Source organism: Podarcis gaigeae, assembly GCF_964106915.1.
Source record: "Podarcis gaigeae genome assembly, chromosome: 5".
NCBI lineage: Eukaryota > Metazoa > Chordata > Lepidosauria > Squamata > Lacertidae > Podarcis > Podarcis gaigeae.
The window spans coordinates 46,063,620-46,083,171 of record NC_139681.1 but is presented as its reverse complement, the minus strand read 5'-3'; the positions used below and the strand labels follow the sequence as shown (position 1 = coordinate 46,083,171).

General features: G+C 41.5%; 1 protein-coding gene across 1 annotated transcript in view; it reads right to left on the bottom strand.

Moving 5' to 3' along the window:
* Window positions 1-19,552, bottom strand: part of CPXM2 (carboxypeptidase X, M14 family member 2) — a 73,035-nt gene that overhangs the window by 20,229 nt on the left and 33,254 nt on the right. Inside the window, exons 5-7 of the mRNA XM_083741237.1 lie at window positions 4,280-4,364; window positions 3,107-3,257; window positions 1,293-1,381 (exon numbers count right to left, since the gene is read on the bottom strand). Coding sequence (XP_083597363.1) covers window positions 1,293-1,381; window positions 3,107-3,257; window positions 4,280-4,364 — 325 coding nt within the window. The remainder of the gene's footprint in view (window positions 1-1,292; window positions 1,382-3,106; window positions 3,258-4,279; window positions 4,365-19,552) is intronic.

Here is a 19,552-nt window from a genome sequence, read left to right as displayed (position 1 = left end):
GTCTAAACTTAGACTGGCAGGGATTAATGCCTATGTGAATCTTGGTCATTTGTGTGGTACAAGCCTTCTGTTGCCAGTCACAGTACCTGTCAACTCTGGATGAAATACTGTTCATGTCTACAGTGGTATAAAATTATAGCTATAGAATTGTAAGGCTGGGACCTTCCTGAAGTACATTTGCCTAAGATGCTCCACACATTAACCCAAATCCATGCCACAAATTCACATAAATGGTCAACATTGTGTTGTATTACAAGGAGAGAAGGGATGGATGAATCAGTCCTTTTCTGATCTATTTCATGTGTTCATCCAAAGTATGTTCCATCATGTTTCTGCATTAATTTGCTACTTTAAAGAACTACATGAAAATACAGGTGTTAATGTATATATTTCTCTCATACGTTGATTTTTATTTATTTGTTTATTTATTTATTTTTTGGAGCCAATAACTACATCAGAATATTTGGGTAGTGTGAAGTCCAATGGTTAGCTATATTCTTGGGGTGTGGGACATACAGGAAGTCCCATCCACTCCAAAATAATACTTCTGATTGTAGGCCCTTCTCTTCTTTAATACTCATCAGTGGAGCAAATGTTCTTAATGGGCTTGTGTGGAGCACAAGGGTCTACATCTAAGTGGTTTTGGCGCCAGCACACTTTCCTTTTATCTCATACAAGTGGGATGAATATCCTCCATTCACATGTGCAGAACCAACCTGACAAAAGTCTTTCAGATAGAACAGTTTCAAAAATTTTGTGGAGTGAGGAGAGTTCTCCACTTGTGGAGGTGAGGACTTGTGTTCTTGTCTTCAACCACTTACGCAAAGTGCCTCGGCCCAGCTCAATCTCTGCCTTTCGCTCTCGTTCACATACACTAAGACGCATGTCATTCTGGAGGGTCCTTTAACCCACATTCTGCTCATGGAAGTCTAGATCCATGCATAGGTATCCAACCCAAAGTTCACAACTGAGGAATCTGCAAGCATGCATAGCTTTTTTCTTCTTAAACAAGTAATTACCTCACACTCCAGCCATAATGCAAAAAATTAAATTATTTGGACAGACGCAGTATGAATCTTTATATGAATATAAGTAAATTTCAGTGGGATAAGATTCAGCAGAAATAGTTTTTATGTAGCGTGCTCTGAAACCCACATATTGTTTCAGAACATGCTGAATTTGAAAAGTGATTCAGGTGGTGATGGCCTATTATTGCAGCGCTAATGATCCAGTCTTTTAAAGGTCACCACATAAAGACATTTGCACCAGAACCTCTATTTGTTGTGTCCTACCTGCCTCATTTCTTTGTAGTTGTGGTGCTTAAAATCAAGGTTGTCTGTTGTTGTCATTTCATTTCTTCTGTGGTAATAATTATTTGGGTCTATGATAAAAAAAAAAACCAGGAGGATACAATGAAGAACCACAAAACAATTTAAAAGTAAAATACTTTTAATCTAAAATTGGGGTCCCCGATGCGACTCTCAGACACCCACATTGCCACCCCCTCTAAAACTGAACTCTACCATGGTACCCTTGAAACCCACTAAAAAACCCTCCCTTTCCATTTCTTTGTTTTTAAAAAAATATCCAGACATTTTAGCTTGAGGAGATGTTAGTTGATGGCAGATACCAATGGGGATATCAGAGAAGGGTTGCCTACCTTATTGTCTGTGGTGTACTTATTGTGATGGGGATATAAGTGTTTTGCCTGCTTTTTTGGGAGGGAAGGGTATATAAGCATCATCAGTTTCTCTTCTGTGAAATGGGTACCTGAATCCAAATGTGTACCAGGCCCAAAAAGGTTGAGAGTTTTTTTAAAACAAAAAACAAACAAAAATGGAGAACCTGTAGCCCACAGGCCCCTTGGAGCAAGCAATTTGACCCGCAGGGCCTTTTCCTCCAGAATAGGCTCACCTGTTAATCAGCTGGTATTACTTACGATAACTGCTGATTTGGGGGCAGGGGGGAGGTTGAATTCTGCATTGACTTTCCAAGAGTGAATAGGCACCTTCAGCCAATGCAGCAGTCAAGAATTCCCCAAGTACCATTTCAGAAGAAGTGCCAACTTGGCCCTGCAACCGTGAGTGCCTGACCCCTTCATGGGGAATTTTGTGGGTGCTTGGGCACCCAGGGCCCCAGGGAGTTGGCACTTATGCACTTCAATGTGGTTACGGAGGAGGAACAGATGCTAGTAGTCATCTTCTGATCTCCTGATTCAGACAAGTAGCAGGCTGTGTGACTATATTGTTATGGAGACCACAGCTTGCCCAAGACCACCCAGTGAGTCCTGAGCTAAAGTACGATCTGGATTTATGTTGCTATCTGCTACATTACCAAGTGCCTACAGGTGCATAATGATTCTCATTCTGCAAAAAATGTCATCCTGCCTTGAAGCTACCAATTCTATGACATACCCATAAATAAATAAATGTGTGTGCTCAAAGACATTTCCTTCTCTGCTTATATCAAGATACTTTCTTTTTTGAAAGTAATTTCCGGGTGGTTCCCTCCCCCCTCTTTTTTTCCTTTGTGTTCAATTTGTGAGAGAACTAGAAATAAAAGTACATTGATCCCTTTCAGGCAATTGCAAATCTCTGTATGTCATTCTGTATCCATCTGCACAGCAATATTCTGGAAACCAGAGAAGAATCTGAAGAGCTTTATCTTCCTCCTCTGAGCCTTCATTACCTTCCTCTTCAGTTTGTGCCTGTCATATTTCCTCTTTCCTTTTTGAAAACCATTTTGCTGATTCTCCACTGCTGGGACTATGAACTGGCTGAAGCACATCCAGCCCCACAAGAAACCTCAAACATTAATTGCCTGCTTTTAACTAGCTCGGTGATTCACTGAGGAATTCCAGAAAACTTTCTGGGGATTCTGGGGCTATTCAATAAGGATGTTTCATTAACTTTATCCCAGAGAAATACAGAAGAATTATTATGTGCTCTGAAAAAACATGTCCAGCACATCCCCTGAACCAAGGGAGACAGGCAGGATGCTTGCCATCAGGCACAGTTGTTTTAATAAATAATTCAGACAATTCCCACTGGAACTGGTCCAGGAACTTTGCTATTATGCCAAGCCTGGTCTTAAGCTTGTCACTTACCTGGGAGAGGGCAGCCTAGGATTTCCAGCCTCATGCAGATGCTTCCATCTTCATACCACGTCCTAGGATTTATCCGAATGTAACGTGCAACAAGAGGTACTGGCAGCTCATTGAGGACTGGGATCTCCTTTTCACTGTTGCCTTCAAAAATCTATTTCAGCATACAAGTAAGTGAGCATCGTTAGGCACAACACCAGGAATAAGTCAAAAGGTTTTCTCCCTCTTTCATAACACTGGAACTCATGGACATCCAATGAAGCTGCGTGTTGGAATTTTCAGGACGGATAAAAGGAAGTACTTCTTCATACAACACATAGTTAAACTATAGAACTGTCAACCATAGCAGGCAGTGATGACCATCAATTTGGATGGCTTTAAAGTAAGGTAAAGGTAAAGGGACCCCTGACCATTAGGTCCAGTCGTGGCCGACTCTGGGGTTGCGGCGCTCATCTCGCTTTATTGGCCGAGGGAGCCGGCGTACAGCTTCCGGGTCATGTGGCCAGCATGACTAAACCAGAGCAGTGCACGGAAACACCATTTACCTTCCCGCCAGAGCGGTACCTATTTATCTACTTGCACTTTGACGTGCTTTCGAACTGCTAGGTTGGCAGCAGCAGGGACTGAGCAACGGGAGCTCACTCCATCGTGGGGATTCGAACCACCGACCTTCTGATCGGCAAGCCCTAGGCTCTGTGGTTTAACCCACAGCGCCACCCGAGAAGGCAGCTATTGATGGCTACTAACCACAATGGCTATGTTCTGCTTCCACAGATGGAGGCAGTAATGCTTCTCAGTGTCGGCTGCTGGAAATCACAGGAGGGGAGAGTCTTCTTGTGCTCAAATCCTGCTTGCTGGTTTCCCACAGGCCACTGTTAGAACAGGATGCTGGACTTAGATGGGCCATTGGCGTGATCCAGCAGACTCATCTTACGTTCTTATTAAATCTGGCCAAACAGAATGAAGAAACCAGAAGCACAGGATATGTAACTGGAATCCAGTATCAACTATCAGATATGCCTTTTGCCAATTTCAGTTATTCTGCTCATGAGAACTTGACAAGAAAAGCCTCCACTGAAATTGAGGGAGGGAGTGTTACCTTTGAGACATTTTATTAAAATGGAGCTGTGATAAATAAGTGTGATGGAAAAAAATATTATGTTTTGTGATACTAACCATGTCTCCAGAACCATTTTTGACAGTGATCCATGCATGGCTGTCATTGCTCACCATGACTTTGTAAGACGTTACCCAGTCACTCCTAGAAAGAATCAAAAGGTTTTCTTTGTTAAGAAATGAATATTGATTTACTGACTCACACAATATTCTAGTACAATAAATCCAAACAAGGGAAGTTATAGAAATGTAAATTTAACAGACAATGCAAGAAAACCTAAGTTTATGAGAAGCATCGGGTAAGAAAAGTAAATGTGGACAAATTCCTCAAGGAGGTTCTCATGCTGAAGCACCTTCAACATAAATGGGAGCTGTACAAGAGTGCTTGCAGAGTTTAAATTCATTTCAGTAGGAGAACTCCCTGGAAAAATTTTTGCCCATTCTTGTTTCTCATCTTTTCCTTTATCTTCACTGCAATAAAAACTATGCATGTCAACATAAAGTATATAACTCTGCTTACTTTTATACTAATGGCTTACAGATGAAATGGTGATGTGTTCAATGAGTTGTTCACCGGAACATGGTCTTGCTTGCACACTATTTGAATTTAATGGTGCTAAACTCTAAATGAACTACATTTAAAATTCCACAGGATCAAAATTGCTTTTCCAAATCAGATCAAAATGCATTAAGTCCATCATTCTGTTCTCGAATGACACCCTGCTCCCAATCAAATGGAATGGGAAAGGTCCATGATTAGGTCTTCCAAAATCTTTTTCTTTAGATAAAAGCAACAGGGGTGGGGTGGGGTTTGAACTGAATCAGCGCTCTTTCCTTCATCCACCATTTCCCTTATCTTAAAGCTCTCTTCAGGCATTATGACCACAAATAAGTAGATTCCCCACATGGTGTAGAACACACTTCAACTCATAGAGGGCAGCCGCCAATGCAATCATCCCCATTTACACATTTCCCCACACCCAATAAAAGCTCATAGGCATATTTATATCCCGTCATTCCTTCCCAAGGAGCCCTGGGTAGCAAACAGATAAGCCATTTACTTATATGTGCATCTGTCATCTACACTGCAAAAGTGAGATGGTCCTGGGCTACTATGGTTTGGCTGCTATTTTACAATTGGATAGCACATAGCCATATCACCCCTTGCAGTTCTATGGGAAAGGAATCACTAACAAAAAAAATGCCGGACACTCAGAAATGAATGTGAACCTTTTTGCAATGCAATTTGAGGGCAGTAGAACCCCTGATGCCATTTGGAATCATAGTAGGATGCAATGAGTTAAAGTCCCCTACCTATTGATTGTGTACCTGCCACCCACCCACCCACACTGACAGTCTGTGGAAACAAAAGCAAAAAATCTTGTTCACTCAAGGACAGAACTATGCCATCTAATTTGTCTCTCATTATACTACGACCCTTAGGTTCTTGAGGGGCAGGTAGCAAGGATAAATGATATGAAATTAATGTAAGTTCTGAACGTAGATATGTTCTCTGTTTTCTATTGTGTGACAGAGTTTGGTCTTGTTCTTGACAGATCACATTGGACTAACGTAGCAAGGTTGATCCCACTTAAATGAATAGGTAACTTCACCATTATTTCAACAATCTGGTATTTAAAAAAGAAATCTGCTAAAGATACTCAGGGGGGGGAGAGAGATTTGTGGATTATGTTTGTATTTAAAAGCTGGAATCTAAGGGCTTTTTATACACTGATTTAATGCTTGTCACACAATCTTTTGACATCAATAGCCCCCAAGCCCTTTAAACAGTTTCCTAATCTTCTATCTGTTTAGAAATCTCTATGGGCAGAACTTTGATAGGGTATTAGCTCAGGAGGGGAAACAGAGTGGCGTCTCAAGTCTTTCTAGATGTAAAGTGATACAAAACAATGCAAGTACGAGCAATTTCAAAGCTTCATACAAGTTCAGTAACTAATCTCACTTTGTTTCTCCTTCCCTGCTCCCCAACCACATTAATGAAAATTATTGTCCTACCTGATCCTACTGCAAAGGTGAATATTGCTTTGGAGGGAATATTCCATCTAGCAGCGTTAGAGAAGAGGAACCCAAGCCAAATGCCAATTAAAGAGAAAACCAGTAGAAGAGTGCAAAGGAGAAAAGAAAAAGCAGACAAATACCTTATCCTAAACATTCAAAATACAACCACTAATGAGATGCAGCACTACTGAATTTGTTAATGAATGAAATTGCCTAATTAGTTAAAAGCAGGGGAACTGGAATTTTTAAAACTCTATAAGCAGTGGCCAGTCCAGATTTTTAGTTTGCCTTATATAAGCATTCCTCACAATGGTTATCAGTTCAATGCAACTTAGAACTACCAGGAACATGAAAAAAACATCTGGTCATGTTGTTCATCAGTCTTAGGTATGTCTATTTTGGAGTCAGGCATCCTCAGAATAATAGTTCTGAAGGAAGTCCTGCTGAGTTTGATGGGACCTACTCCTAAATGGGACGCAGGTGGCGCTGTGGGTTAAACCACAGAGCCTAGGACTTGCTGATCAGAAAGTCGGCGGTTCGAATCCCCGCGATGGGGTGAGCTCCCGTTGCTCAGTCCCTGCTCCTACCAACTTAGCAGTTTGAAAGCACGTCAAAGTGCAAGTAGATAAATAGGTACCACTCTGGCAGGAAGGTAAACAGCTTTTCCGTTCGCTGCTCTGTCTCACCAGAAGCAGCTTAGTCATGCTGGCCACATGACCCGAAGCTGTACACCGGCTCCCTTGGGCAATAAAGCGAGATGAGCGCCGCAACCCCAGAGTCGGCCACGACTGGACCTAATGGTCAGGGGTCCCTTTACCTTACTCCTAAATAGGTGTATGTATCAGAGTGCAGGTCTGAATATCTCATCAGGAAAAAAGCATGAGATTGATAGTATATTTCACAGTGAAGCATTTTGGATAGAAAAGTAAGCACTATTTTGTCTTCTCATTTATTTCTCCCTTCTTCCTATAAATCTGTGGTCAGATTTACCTATTAGAAAACAGATGCATGCTCTCCATGTTTCCAAACACACATTGGGTATGGCCAAACATACTTTTGGAAGCACACATACAAAATGTAAAATGTGTCACGTACGCAGCAGGCAAAAAAATCCTAACTATAGGAAGCTGGCAGAAGTTACATTGTCTTAAGTTAAGCTGGAAAAAGTTGCCCCAGATCCAAACTCCCAGCAGGAGTGGGGCTACTGCCGGTTGATCAGGCCTGAGCCTGGCAGAGGGAAAACAAGTCTTTATTTTGACTTTACACCACCATTTTCATATGTTCTGCAGGGTTGCTAGATCATGTAACTGAGCTGAAAGGTGGTTGGACTGGGTGTAAATCTGCCCTTGTCTTGTTCCCAGCAATGAGAGCTCCCCCCATGGCCCCAGAACACCTATTTTAGGAATTACACCAGCCTCGGTTCAGTCAGCTTCTGCTGAGTCCAGACTGAATGCTGGCTGACCTGGGATGAAAGATTTACCATGGCCAGGGCTGGATTTCAGTTTGATGAGGCCCTAAGCTACTGAAGGTAATGGGGCCCTTTATATGTCCAGCTGTGCTTTGTCAACAACAAATTGTCACTGTTTTTTCTGTTGAATATATGCTATATGGTAATTTATGGACCTAATAGGTATCTAAAGCCATTTGCACATAACAAAATATGTATTTTATCAAAGTAATTGTTGAACTGAAATACAAATCCATCTGAACTAGGATGAGGGACTTCAGCTGGTGTAGCCTCAACTGAACCAAGCTTTGTCCACCTCAGCCAGAGATCTGCTGATTCCAAACTTGCCCATCCTGGTGGATCTTGGGTTTGGCTTATGGTTAAAAATGTAGTTTGTGAAGTACAATACATATACACATAGTGAAGTACATCAAACTGTGTACAGATTCCCCCCCCCCAAAAAAAATGTCCTTCCTTTTTGGGCAGAGAAATTCTGAGGACCATTTCACTGATTTTCTCAGGGGGGGAGATAATTTCTCCAACAATTTATCAGGGGTGGGATTTACCATTAGCACAGCTTTTTCCTCCTCCTTGGTTTTTCATTTTCTGTTTATTTGTGTTGCCTCTTCTGACAGTGGTAGCAAGAAGTACTGTGTTGGCATTCTCCATAATAAGCAACATCTTGGATCTTCCACAATGCTCTAGGACCTAATGTCATCCATAGGCATTTGGGACAGGTTCCACAGAAACATGGTGGAGAATATTCAGAGAAAATTTTCTTTCTTTATTGAGGGGGATGGAGAAAAAGATAAATCATTTGAATGTTTTTTGGGGGGTGTATTTTGAGAGGTTTTGACCCAGCTCTGATTACAATAGTCTTCTATATCAAAAATAGCTCACGCATGTTTATGTAAATAAGCTGCAATAAATAAAATCTGAAAGAGATTTTTCATGTAATTTTCAAAAATGAAAGATGTTTTTTAATCACAGAAAACATGCTGAGGGGCTGAACTAAATTAGTTCAAAACTACTACATGCCTGTAGCATGCAAAATTAGAGGTATGCATCCCATTTATGGCTATATAAAAATATAGGAGGGAAAATCAACCATCTGCATAAGAATAATGAATTCATTATCAAGGCTATTTTTGAGCATAGAACAGACAGTTCAAATCTGAATTTTTAAAAGCTTAAAAAGCAATGTTGTCACAAATATATTTTGTGCAAACATGAACTTTCATAATTCTGCACAAAAAGCTGAATCTAAAAAGAAAAAAATATTTAAATATTTAGCTATTTGCCCAATTGGGGTCATTTGGAATCCTGTTTGATTCAGATACCTGGTACGAATAATGTTCTATTTTCCGTTTGAGTCCATTTTTTGTCAATTGGCTTAGCTTCAGTACATAGGAACAAAAGGAGCTGCCAGACACTGTGTCATACCAATGGTCTCTCTACCTCAGTAATATCCACACAGACTGGCAGTGAGTTTCTACCCTATCAGGAGATCCCAGGGATTGAACCTGTGTAATTGACATGATCATTCCCAAGAGTCCTCTCTGGTGTCGCAGAACCCACACTTCAGACAATGAAGCAAACTGGGAGACAACTGGAACTCAGGTGGTGGAAAATTCACACCAAAGCTGGCTGAACACTTGTTAGGTTACATAATTCTGCCTACCAAATGACAGGGAAGATGGCAAAGGAGAACTACTTTGCTATTGCATTGCATTCTCAAAGAGTTGTTTTGGGCGGTCACAGTGGTAGATGGGCCTCTGGTGTACTCACAAGCATGCTGTGACCAGTTTGCATGGCACTTTGACAATAAAGCCATTGAATTCCATGTTGCCTCAAGTGCTGTGGCTGTCAAATGCAGCAGCTTCCTATACCTTCTGGAAAACAGCTCTGGTGGAGAGGGTTGTCAGAATCATAGGATATGCAGAAGAGGAGGACTAATACCCTTCCCTGCATACTGCAGTTCCCATCCCAGTTGCCCCCTTTCCCCACAGCTGCTATTTTTAAAATAAGAAACAAACACATTAAATGCTGTCATGCACTTGATACAATATTCCGAACACAATCACATCCACTACTGGCCTACCCCCTAGAGAAGGCAGGGCTCCAGATCACATAGGCACAACACACACCTGTATAGTTTGTATGCCTTTAGACCTTGTGATGAGCATGCATGGGGTCATGATCCTGCTTCTTCTTCCTCTGTGTGTGCTCACAATAACTTCTCAAGAGGGCCTTCATTTGAAAACATGTGAAGTTTCAATGTTGGAATTTCCAGAGATGAATAGCCAAGCAAAGCTTCTGCCTTCATGAGTTTGTCAGACTAGCTCTAATCCCCAAAGCACTTAAAGGATTTGTCCCTATCACCACATAACCTCATACTTCAATGCAATTCAACATGATTGGCAGTTTCTCTTCAACAGAGGGTCAAGTCTCGAATAGCAATACTGGAGATTATTCATTGGGGAAGTTCAGGGAAACGCTCTTCGCAATATATGCAGCACCTGCAGATAGAATTCGCCTTTCATCGCCGCAGAAACCCAATTTAACTACATTACACAAAGCCATAAAGAATGAATGGAAATTCTAAATAGTCAAAAGAACAGGTTTTCACCTTAATCATAACCTTCCTAACATTTACAACTAGAACGCTTTGAAGCAAATCACACTCAAAGACCAGGTTGAGATTTTCTCTCTCTAATACTTTAATTTGGTAGTTGTCTCCTATGCACAGCCAAATGACAAGAAAAAAGTATAAAGCTAAAGGTACCCCTGACCGTTAGGTCCAGTCACGGACGACTCTGGGGTTGCGGCACTCATCTCGCTTTACTGGCCGAGGGAGCAGACGTTTGCCCACAGACAGTTTTTCCTGGTCATGTGGCCAGCTTGACTAAACCGCTTTTGGCGAAACCAGAGCAGTGCACGGAAACACCGTTTACCTTCCTGCCTGAGTGGTACCTATTTATCTACTTGCACTTTGACGTTCTTTCGAACTGCTAGGTTGGCAGGAGCTGGGACCAAACAACGGGAGCTCACCCCATCACGGAGATTCGAACCGCCAACCTTCTGATCAGCAAGCCCTAGGCTTTGTGGTTTAAACCACAGCGCCACCCGCGTCCCTATAGTATAAAGGTACAGGTAAAGGTAGCCCTGACCGTTAGGTCCAGTCACGGATGACTTTGGGGTTGCGCGCTCATCTTGCTCTATAGGCCGAGGGATTTAAATAAATTTGTGCCTGAAATGAAGTTGGTCCTCTTGGGCAATTGTGTTTTGCTTTGTCATTTTTTTTAAAAAAGCAAAGGGGACACTAAACCTATTTTTCTAGTTGCACATAAAATTAAGAAAAAGGGGCACATATGGGTAGGGTGCCAAGAAGGGAGCCTCAGGGCACTATGGTGCCCAAGGGCACCATGTTAAAGACCTGAGGCTTAGTAAATCTTCAAGGCAGGGTTGGTAATCCCTTCCAAGTTTAAAATGCATTCATTTCTGCAAGCCAGGTTGCATGTCTGGTTCTCATTGGTGCCTTCTTTTTATTTTTCTAGACAGCCTCCTCAGGTTTAACCTCCTGCTGGAAAGGCTTTTTGGCACGTGGCCAGTATTGATGTCTGTTAGCAGCTTCGTGGAGCCACCAGCAAGCATTGAGTATCTGACTGAGAAATGAATGCCTCTTATAAAAGAATGTAGCTATCCTCTGGCAAAGTGCCATTGCTGGAAAGACAATAGAAACAGAAACACACACATAGAATTTCTTAAATGCACTTTCGTAAGTTTTCAAGTAAACAGATTTATTTGAAGAAAGAAATAAAAGAAAGAAGGAGGGAAGGAAGGAAGGAAGGAAGGAAGGAGAGAGAGAGAGAGAGAGAGAGAGAGAGAGAAAGAAAGAAAGAAAGAAAGAAAGAAAGAAAGAAAGAAAGAAAGAAAGAAATTGCTGCAAAATGTACAATATTTGGATGGCATCCAGTTTCCTTTCCAATGTTGCAGCACTGAATAACCTATAGAACAACCTCATCCCAAAGCCAACCAGGTAGTCAGTATTTAAACAATAAGTGTCCAATTATCTCTGAGGCTCAGGAGCGGCTGGCAATGGGAAGGGAGGGAAGGGTTGCACAAATGTCCTCCTGACAGCAGGATGCTTACCTGGACAGGGCAGAACCAAGGGAGGGTCAAGGTTGGAGCTGTGCAGGCACACTGCCAGACCCAGTCCAGTGCTACTGCACAGTCCCATGCCTTGCCCATTCTTTGACCTGATCCTGCACCATCCTCATAGGTAGTCTGTTCTTACAACACAGGGAGTTTCCTTTGTTCCATCCCCATAAGCAGCAGTGATGCAGCTGCTGGAAAGGCAGCTCCCCTGTGCCAGCTCTAGCATGACACTTCCAGACAGATTTTTAAAAAAGAAAAGAAAAAAAGAACAGCCAGTGTGCAATATATGAGCACTGAATTAAATCCACCACTGAATTATGGTGAAAATAAAGGCCTCAGCATTCAAGTCGAATGAAGTAATACTTTGGCTGGGTTTTTTTTTATAATATTTTTTATTAAGTTTGTAAAATACAGAAAAAAGAATAAAGAGCATGTTATAAGAGTAAAGTAGAAAGATTACAAATTTTCTTGTTCTTTTTTCCAAATCTACTGGACTTCCCCACATCCTCCCAACCCTGCATTCTCTGTGATACATAACATCAGCAATTTGTTAACTTATTTCATTACTTATTGTATCCTTCGTTTTATCATGTTACCCAATTTCTAATGTGTTATAACCCGAATCATGTACATTTTCATTTAAACACAATAAAGTTATTTCCTTATTCTATCTCAGACTTCTTGTGCCTTAATTTCCATTTCTTTAGTTTAACATTACTGAAGCTAGAGTTTCCTAAAAGGTGCATTTTTTAACATTCATACAGCTTATAGTGTTTTTCCAGATAGTCCTTAAATTTTTTCCAGTCCTCCTCGATTGTTTCTTCTCCCAAGTCTCGGATTCTGCCAGTCATTTCGGCCAGTTCCATGTAGTCCATCAACTGCGTGTGCCATTCCTCCAGTGTGGGTAAATCTTGTGTCTTCCAATGTTTTGCAATCAGGATCCTTGCTGCTGTAGTAGCGTACATAAAAAAGGTTCTGTCCTTCTTAAGCACTCTCTGGTCCACCATGCCCAGGAGGAAGGCCTCTGGTTTCTTAGGTAAGGTAAATCTGAGTACCTTTTTTAGTTCATTATGAATCATTTCCCAAAAGGCCTTCACTTTCGGGCAGGTCCACCAGAGGTGAAAGAATGTCCCTTCCGCCTCTTTACATTTCCAACATTTATTATCAGACAGGTGATATATCTTAGCAAGCTTGACTGGGGTCATGTACCACCGGTATATCATTTTCATAATGTTTTCCTTCAAGGCACTACATGCCGTAAATTTCATTCCGGTGTTCCATAACCTTTCCCAGTCTTCAAACATAATGTTATGCCCCAAATCCTGCGCCCACTTTATCATGGCGGATTTGACTGTCTCATCCTGAGTATTCCATTTAAGCAGCAGGTTATACATTCTCGAAAGTAGTTTACTTTTTGGTTCTAACAGTTCTGTCTCTAGTTTCGATTTTTCCACCTGGAATCCAACCTTCTTGTCTACTTTAAAGACCTCTTGAATTTGTGCATAATGCAACCAATCTTGCACCTTGTTTTTTAATTTTTCCAAGCTCTGCAACCTCCAATTGTCTCCAATCTTTTCAATAATTTCCCCATATTTAGGCCAATTGGCCTCCATGTTAGGTCTCTTACGTGCCTTGGCCTCCACCGGTGAGAGCCACCTCGGAGTCTTACTCTCCAATAAGTCTTTATATTTTGTCCAGACCATTAAAATTGCTCTCCTAACAATGTGGTTTTTAAACAGTTTGTGCACTTTAACCTTGTCATACCACAAATATGCATGCCACCCAAAAGCATTATCAAACCCTTCCAGATCTAGGACATCAGTGTTTTCCAGTAAGATCCAATCTTTCAACCAGCAGAAGGCTGCGGATTCATAATATAACCTCAAGTCTGGCAGGGCAAATCCCCCTCTTTCTTTCGCATCAGTTAATATCTTAAACTTTATTCGGGGCTTTTTGCCCTGCCAAATAAACTTAGAAATATCCTTCTGCCACTTTCCAAAACATTCCACCTTGTCCACGATCTGTAGGGTCTGAAACAAAAATAACATTTTTGGCAATACGTTCATCTTTATAGCTGCTATTCGGCCCAACAAGGAAAGTTTCAATCTTGACCACGTTTCCAAATCTCTTTTGATTTCTGACCAACATTTCTCATAATTGTCTTTAAACAAATTCAAATTTTTGGAGGTCAGATACACCCCTAGGTATTTTACTTTTTTAACCACATTTAGTTCTGTTTCTTTCACGAACTCATCTGTTTCTGTAGTTGTCAAATTTTTTGCTAGAACCTTAGTTTTTTGCTTGTTCAACTTAAATCCCGCCACCCGACCAAAATCAGAAATTAATTCTAACACTCTTTTAGTACTAGAGACTGGCTCCTGCAATGTTAATACCAGGTCATCTGCAAATGCTTTCAATTTATATTGTTTCACTCCGACCTCAATTCCCTGTACCAACCGGTCCTTTCTAATCATGTTCAATAGCACCTCCAGAACTGAAATAAACAATAGGGGGGATAGAGGGCACCCCTGCCGTGTCCCTTTTTCAATTTTAAACTCCTCTGTCACCACATTGTTTACTATCAATTTCGCTTTTTGTTCTGAATATATTGCTTCTATTCCATTTTCAAACCCCCGCCCCACTCCCATCCCTTCCAAATTTTTCTTCATAAACATCCAGGAAATGTTGTCAAAGGCTTTCTCCGCATCAATAAAGATTAGCACCGCTCTAGTGTTGAGCTTTGTTTGTAAAAGTTCCAAAATATCGATAATGTTTCTTGTGTTGCCAAACAAATGCCTACCAGGGAGAAAGCCAGCCTGGTCCTTATGGATCACTTCATTAAGCACTTTTTTAAACCTACTTGCCAAAATGTCTGCAAAAATTTTGTAATCCACATTTAGGAGTGAGATGGGGCGGTAGTTCTTAAGCTGAGTCTTTTCAGTTTCTAGTTTAGGTATCAATGTGATGTAGGCTTCTTTCCACGTTTCCGGTGTCCTCCTCCCTTCCATAATCTGGTTACAAACCTCCAACAAAGGTTGTATCAAATAGTCTTTCAAAACCTTATAGTATTTGGAGGTAAGTCCATCAGGGCCTGGAGATTTGCCTAATTGAAGGTTCTGAATGGCACTTTCAATTTCTTGCTGTGTGATATTACTATTCAGGATTGTTCTCATTTCCTGAGGTATTTTCTGTAATCCATTGGTTTTGAGAAATTGGTCCACCTCCAAGTCTTTCTGTGGCCCTTGTGAATAAAGTTCTTTGAAATATCTCTGGAAGCACTTTCTAATTTCCTCGGGTTTCTGAACCATTCTCCCTTCACTCTCTAGATTTGTAACTGTATTAAGTTTTTGTCTCTTTTTCAACTGCCATGCTAGCAGTTTCCCACACTTATTTGCTGATTCAAAAGATCTTTGTTTCATTTGTTTAATTTTCCATTCCACCTCTTGATTTATCAATTTCAAATATTGTGCTTGGAAAAATTTCACTTCTCTCAGCACTTCCTTCGACTTGGGCTTGGATCTTAATTTTTTCTCTCCATCTTTTATTTTTTCCAATATCTTCTCCTTCTTTTCATTCCAGAGCTTTTTCTTGATCGTATTTTGTTGTATTAGAAACCCTCTCATGACTGCTTTACTTGCGTCCCAGATTATTCTTTTTTCCACAGTGGTATTTAAATTTATCTCAAAATAGTCCTTTAAAGTTTTTTGGGCCTTCTTAACAATCTTCTCATCCCTTAGTAAGGTGTCATTCATTTTCCATCTGAAGGATCCGGTTGTATTTAGTCTCAATTCCATTTTCAAAGCATTATGGTCGGAGCAGGTTTTTGGGCAGATTTCCACCTTTCTAGTCTTGGGTGCCAGTCCTCTAGTTATCCATATTTGGTCGATTTGTGTCCATGTCAGATGAGCTTCAGAAAAGAAAGTCCCTTCTTTTCCTAGGGGGTTCTTAACCCTCCATATGTCAATTAAGTCCACATTGTCAGTCATTTCAAAGAAAGTTTTAGGTAGTCTGCCATCTTTCGTTACGTTAGCACTTTGCGACTTATCCATATTTACAGACACAACCCCATTCATATCACCCATCATAATGATGTTGTTGTAGTCTAAGTAGTCCAGCATAATCTCATGCAGCTTCCTGAAAAATTCTGATTTTCCTTCATTTGGAGCATATATTCCTAATATCAAAATTTTTTCTCCTTGTGTCTGAATTTCAATCACCAAAATTCTGCCGTGTTCATCTTTAAATAAGAATTTCGGTGACAGGCTCTCCTTTGCATATATCACCACTCCTCTTTTCTTAACTTTATCCGAAGAAATAAATTCTTGGCCTAATCTTTTATTAATTAGCACTTTTCTGTGGAGCCTTGTCACGTGCGTTTCTTGCAGGCAAATAATGTCCAATTGTTCTTTTTTCAAAATATGAAATACTTTCCTTCTTTTTTCCGGAGAGTTTCTGCCATTTATATTCCAACTGAGAAGCTGCAGCGACATCCTGGTCTAATTGGTGGGTCTACAGTGGGGTGTCTAGGTTTCCCTCCGATCCCGGAGGTGGTAATGCTGGTCCAGATCCAGACGGTGTAGGCTTTGGAGATGGTCCCGGTGGTGGTGGTGGCCAAGAAGCTGCGGCTCCTTTCTGGAGGTCCTCCTTGTGGTCGTGTAAGAACTTCTGTTGGTCCTCAGGTGTTTTAATTCTTACTTTCCTTCCTTTGTAGGTAAATGACAGTCCTTGCGGAAACTCCCACCTATAAGGGATTGTGTTGTATCTCAACAATTTGGTCAAATCTGTATAAGTGGTCCTAAGATCCAAAAGGTGTTTGGGTATGTCTCTGTAAAATTCAGCCTTTTTACCTTCTATCTCCAAAGATTTTTTAAAATGTAGGCCTAGTATCTTGTCTCTTTCCTCTCTTGATCTCAAAATAACCAAACAGTCTCTGGACTTATCCTTCTTTATCAATTTTCCCAGTCTAAAGGCCGTCACAATTTTAAAATCCTTATCTTCCTCAATCCCCCAGAATTTGGAGAACAAAAGTGTTAGAAATCCCTGTAAATTTCCTTCCTCCAGTTCTGGGATGGCCCTTAACCTGAGATTATTTTCCTTACTTTTCAATTCAACCAATGACAGGTAGGCTTGTTGTTCCCCTACCTGTCTTTTTAGAGGCCTTACTTCCCCCTTAATCTCATCAACCTTTTTGTTCGCCTGTTCTGCTTTTTGACTGGCTTCCACAGCAAGTTTATAATTTTCAGTCGTTGCCCCTTGCAATTTTTCAATTGCCTGAGTGTGCTGGGAAACCTGCTCAGATAATTTACTAATAGAGGATGTAGCTTGGTCAATTTTTGATGATTGATTGTCCACTTTTTGGTTTAAAATTGCCAGTTGTTCCAAAATTTGTTTCAGGACTGTTTCAGATCCTCCAGTTGCCATATCTTCTGTAGCAGGCTCTTCAACTTCCACCTCCTGTGCTGTCAGCACAGTTGGGACGGATGATCTTCGTTGATGAGATAGGGTTGTTTGAACAAGTTGCACTGGTTTCTTTTCTTTTTCTTTAGCTTTAGCTGCTCTTGTTCTCCCTGAGCCGCTCATTCCACACCTGCCTCTGTTCAAGGTCAAATTTTCTTTTGTTTCATAAGTCAAACAAGTCCAGAGTGTAAACAATTTAACCACAGAGAATCACAATAAAGTACAGTTCCCAGGCCTCTATGTCTCCACAATCCTCTAGGTGGAGGTATTTCAAAGTTTCAAGGAAGGAGAGAACTCTTATCCGCCATTGAAGTTCTTATATTCCCTATGTTAAATCTTTAGTAGTTCCAGAGCACAAAAGGAAGGTTCCCCGGGCTTTCTTTTTCTTGAAGAAAAGCCACAAGGTGTCAAGAAAGGTCCCAGCAACAATGTTTAAACGTTAGTGTCTCAGTCTATGTATCAGTTTAAACTCCAATAACAGTATCAGCAGTTTGACAGTTCTCTTTTGCACACTGACAGCCCGACAGCTGGGTTGTCCCTTTTAACTCCGCATAGCTCAAAATTAGGAAGAAGGTTCCAAGAATAAAATCCACAGATTTTGCAAAGATTTCCTGCTTGTCTTTTCACTACAAAGTCTATCAGATACACCCTCGTTTTGCTTTTACAGTCCCTTTTAAACGCTTCAGCACTCTTCTGAACAGTTGCTTTAATCTGGTTAGCAAGATCGGGAGACGGACTTCCTGTTACTCGCCTCCCGTTTTCAGCCGAATTTCAACCGAATTCCCAAATTTTAATCCGATGTTTAGCTCCCCTTACTCACGGGTATGTTGCAGCCAATTTCTATGTTTTCAAGAAGAAAGGTCGGCGCTCATCAGCAGCAGCAGCGCGGCTTTGCATCCACGAAAAGAGCGATGAACTCACAGCGCCGCTCCCCCTTTCGCGTTCCGGAGCCCCTTACGGGGCTCCTTCTTCGTTTCTGGGGGGGCTTTTGGCACCCGCCGAGTCCCACGGCCACAGGCTCGCTCTGCCTGTGGTTTTTCTTAATGGGTCTCCGCTTTGCCGCAGCGGACGACCCTTTTTCGCGGAGCCCCTCTTCACAGAGTAAAGAGGACCGCCATTGCCGTTTTGCGCCACCTCCGGAAGTCGGCTGTTGCAATGCTTTATGTCTGGCGTGCTCTGGTCCATGGGGTCACGAAGAGTCGGAACCGACTAAACAACAAGACATAAGGCTGTTGCAATGCTTTATGTCTTGTTGTTTAGTCGGTTCCGACTCTTCGTGACCCCATGGACCAGAGCACGCCAGGCACTTCTGTCTTCCACTGCCTCCCGCAGTTTGATCAAACTCATGCTGGTAGCTTCGAGAACACTGTCCAACCATCTTGTCCTCTGCCGCCGCCTTCTCCTTGTGCCCTCCATCTTTCCCAACATCAGGGTCTTTTCCAGGGAATATTCTCTTCTCATGAGGTAGCCAAAGTATTGGAGCCTCAGCTTCAGGATCTGTCCTTCCAGTGAGCACTCAGGGCTGATTTCCTTCAGAATGGAGAGGTTTGATCTTCTTGCAATCCATGGGACTCTCAAGAGTCTCCTCCAGCACCATAATTCAAAAGTATCAATTCTTCGGCCAGCAGCCTTCTTTATGGTCCAGCTCTCACTTCCATACATCACTACTGGGAAAACCATAGCTTTAGCTATACAGACCTTTGTTGGCAAGGTGATGTCTCTGCTTTTTAAGATGCTGTCTAGGTCTGTCATTGCTTTTCTCCCAAGAAGCAGGCGTCTTTTAATTTTGTGAGTGCTGTCACCATCTGCAGCGATCATGGGACCCAAGAAAGCAAAATCTCCCAGTGCCTCCATTTCTTCCCCTTCTATTTGCCAGGAGGTGATGGGACCAGTGGCCATGATCTTAGTTTTTTTTATGTTGAGCTTCACACCATATTTTGAGCTCTCCCCTTTATATCTACTGTTGCACAAATGCATCCCTAAAGGGAAAAAGCAGAAGCACCACACAGACAAGACCAGTAAAAGCTCTTCTTACCTAGGTAATAACCCCAGCATAGGTGGTGATGAATAGTTTCAGCTCTTAATTAAAACTGTCAGCTGGTATTTGTGTTACGTCAATAGTCCCCCCTTCCCAACTTTCTCATAAACTGGTATTCAGAAGAATACTGCCTCTGACCATGGAGGCAGAACATAGCCTCTTAAATGCCTTATAGCTCCTTTAACAATTGGATGCCAGGCATGGTGTTTTAACA